This window comes from Pundamilia nyererei, unplaced genomic scaffold (genome assembly GCF_000239375.1).
Source record: "Pundamilia nyererei isolate P.nyererei 1_Seehausen unplaced genomic scaffold, PunNye1.0 scaffold00041, whole genome shotgun sequence".
NCBI lineage: Eukaryota > Metazoa > Chordata > Actinopteri > Cichliformes > Cichlidae > Pundamilia > Pundamilia nyererei.
The window spans coordinates 631,858-633,730 of record NW_005187442.1 but is presented as its reverse complement, the minus strand read 5'-3'; the positions used below and the strand labels follow the sequence as shown (position 1 = coordinate 633,730).

The 1,873-nt window shown below is 42.1% G+C and overlaps 1 protein-coding gene across 1 annotated transcript; it reads left to right on the top strand.

Annotated features, from left to right (window-relative positions):
* Nucleotides 1–8: 8 nt before the first annotated feature.
* On the top strand, nt 9–1,873 carry LOC102211291 (ubiquitin carboxyl-terminal hydrolase 37-like). Its single transcript, XM_005731014.1, has 9 exons — nt 9–135; nt 228–351; nt 441–592; nt 698–797; nt 909–985; nt 1,158–1,266; nt 1,363–1,420; nt 1,582–1,739; nt 1,819–1,873. The coding sequence occupies exons 1-9, from the start codon at nt 32–34 to the stop codon at nt 1,834–1,836; spliced, it is 900 nt and encodes a 299-aa protein (XP_005731071.1). The 5' UTR covers nt 9–31; the 3' UTR covers nt 1,837–1,873.

The window sequence follows — 1,873 nt, the reverse complement described above, 5'->3', positions numbered from 1 at the left end:
CAGGTTTCCAAACATTGTAAACAGCTGCTACATGAACTCCTGCCTGCAGAGCCTCCTCAACAATGAGGAGTTCATTAGAGATGTCAGCCGTCAGGAGACTTTGTGGAGAGCAGTCCCAGAAGCTCGGCTCTTAAGGTGCGCTACGTCAACCTTCTACTTTCTTCAGAAACCTGAAGAACAAAGATATCTAACACCAGAAATGTCTGTTTACCCTTTCCTTTTTACAGAAGGCTCATGAACATCAGGAACTGTCATGAATCAAGAGATTATGACCTTAAAAAACGCCGCATAATATCTTTTAAGAAGGCATTCAGCAAACAGGTTCCTGAATACGAAGGCAGTGCACAGAAAGTTCGTCAGCTATTTGGACATTTTGTTTTTTGCTTTACCTTCTAATGTTTATGTTTATGTTCTAAATCTCCTCTGTGTTTTTCTTTCAGGACGCTCATGAATTCCTAACCTTGTTCCTCAATGAGGTGAAAAGCCTCTCACCTCACCTGAAGAGGGAAGCAGCTCTCCTGGGCCGAAGTTATACCTGCCCAGTAGAAGACCATCATGTTTTCAAAATGGAAAACATGAAGACATGCAAGAGGTAAGCCAGTCTTTCAGAAACACAGGGCTGATTGCAACATTTTCATATACCTCTTTTCCACCTACTTGATCGTTACTTTAACTACGTTACTCCTTAAATGTGTAGCTGCGGTCACCAGTCATCACAACAGGAGGAATTTACAAGCTTGTCCCTTGACCTGGTTCCAGAGGGGTCTGTTGAGGACATGTTAGGGACATACTTGAAGGTAAGATCACAAATTCCAGTAGAGATGTAGTATCACTGATCTTGTGTGTGCGCATAGGTTGTGATTTTTTTTTTCTACCATAAAGCCTGTTTTCTCTGTGCTGTTGTTTAGGAACAAAAAATCGAATTTACCTGTGACTGTGGAGGGACGACCTCGGAAGTGAAGCCGTCTTTTGATACACTGCCAAGGTGAGTAAGGTCACATCAGAATTGATCAACTGACCTGATTTCCAAACTGTGGCGCACTAAACATCAGAGTTTTTAAGACAACACTTGAGCAGTCATTTTCTCCCATCTTCGGTTTGTGTTTGACACTCATTCTTCTTATTTTGTACCTTGGGTTTTTTTTCTTTTCTGCCAGAGTTCTCATCTTTCACCTGAAGAGGTTTGGCTTTACAAAAACCCACAAGCTTCAGAAGGTGAATGACCCCGTCAGGCTGCAGAGGGACTTGGTGGTGTCATCCAAACAGGTAAAAACAGACTGCAGAACATCTCAGAGAATCAGCTTAATTATCGCACTGATGTGAGACTTTATGAAACTGATCTTTGGATTTGTTCCTTCTCAGGGTGATGGCCGTTATGAACTCATAAGCATCATTAGTCACTATGGAGGCACAGAATCAGGTAAAACAACTGACTTGTTACAAACAGAAAATGCTACTTTTGAGTGAAGGACTCACACACAAAAGCTTTTGATGTTTTAAGAAGCACTAAGTCCAAACCACTGTTTGCCTGAATCAGTTGACTTTTAGAAGTTGGATTCATTTGTCTTAATGTGATCTCAGGACACTACATCTGTCATTCTGTGCATCCTGAGGAGAGCCCACAGTCTACATCAGATCATTGGCTCACCTATAATGATGCACGGGTGCTCCACACAACTGGATCGGCAGTTTTTGAGGAACAGCAGCAGTCTGCCTACATCCTGTTTTACAAGAGAAACGTAAGAAGACACAGCAGCTGAGAGAATTTTGAAATGTCCTATTACCTTGTTAATCATTTTTCTCTTCATTCTAAAACAGGGTGTGGAAGCAAGTTAGAGCCATCATCGTCCTGAGAAGGAACAACCGTCGTCTC

What these genes read in the sequence shown, in the direction of transcription:
- LOC102211291 (XM_005731014.1), top strand. Translation starts at nt 32, where the DNA reads ATGAACTCCTGCCTGCAGAGCCTCCTCAACAATGAGGAGTTCATTAGA. An exon ending in CCAGAAGCTCGGCTCTTAAG is followed by an intron (nt 136 to 227) that starts GTGCGCTACGTC and finishes TCCTTTTTACAG; the next exon opens with AAGGCTCATGAACATCAGGA. An exon ending in TCTTTTGATACACTGCCAAG is followed by an intron (nt 986 to 1,157) that starts GTGAGTAAGGTC and finishes CTTTTCTGCCAG; the next exon opens with AGTTCTCATCTTTCACCTGA.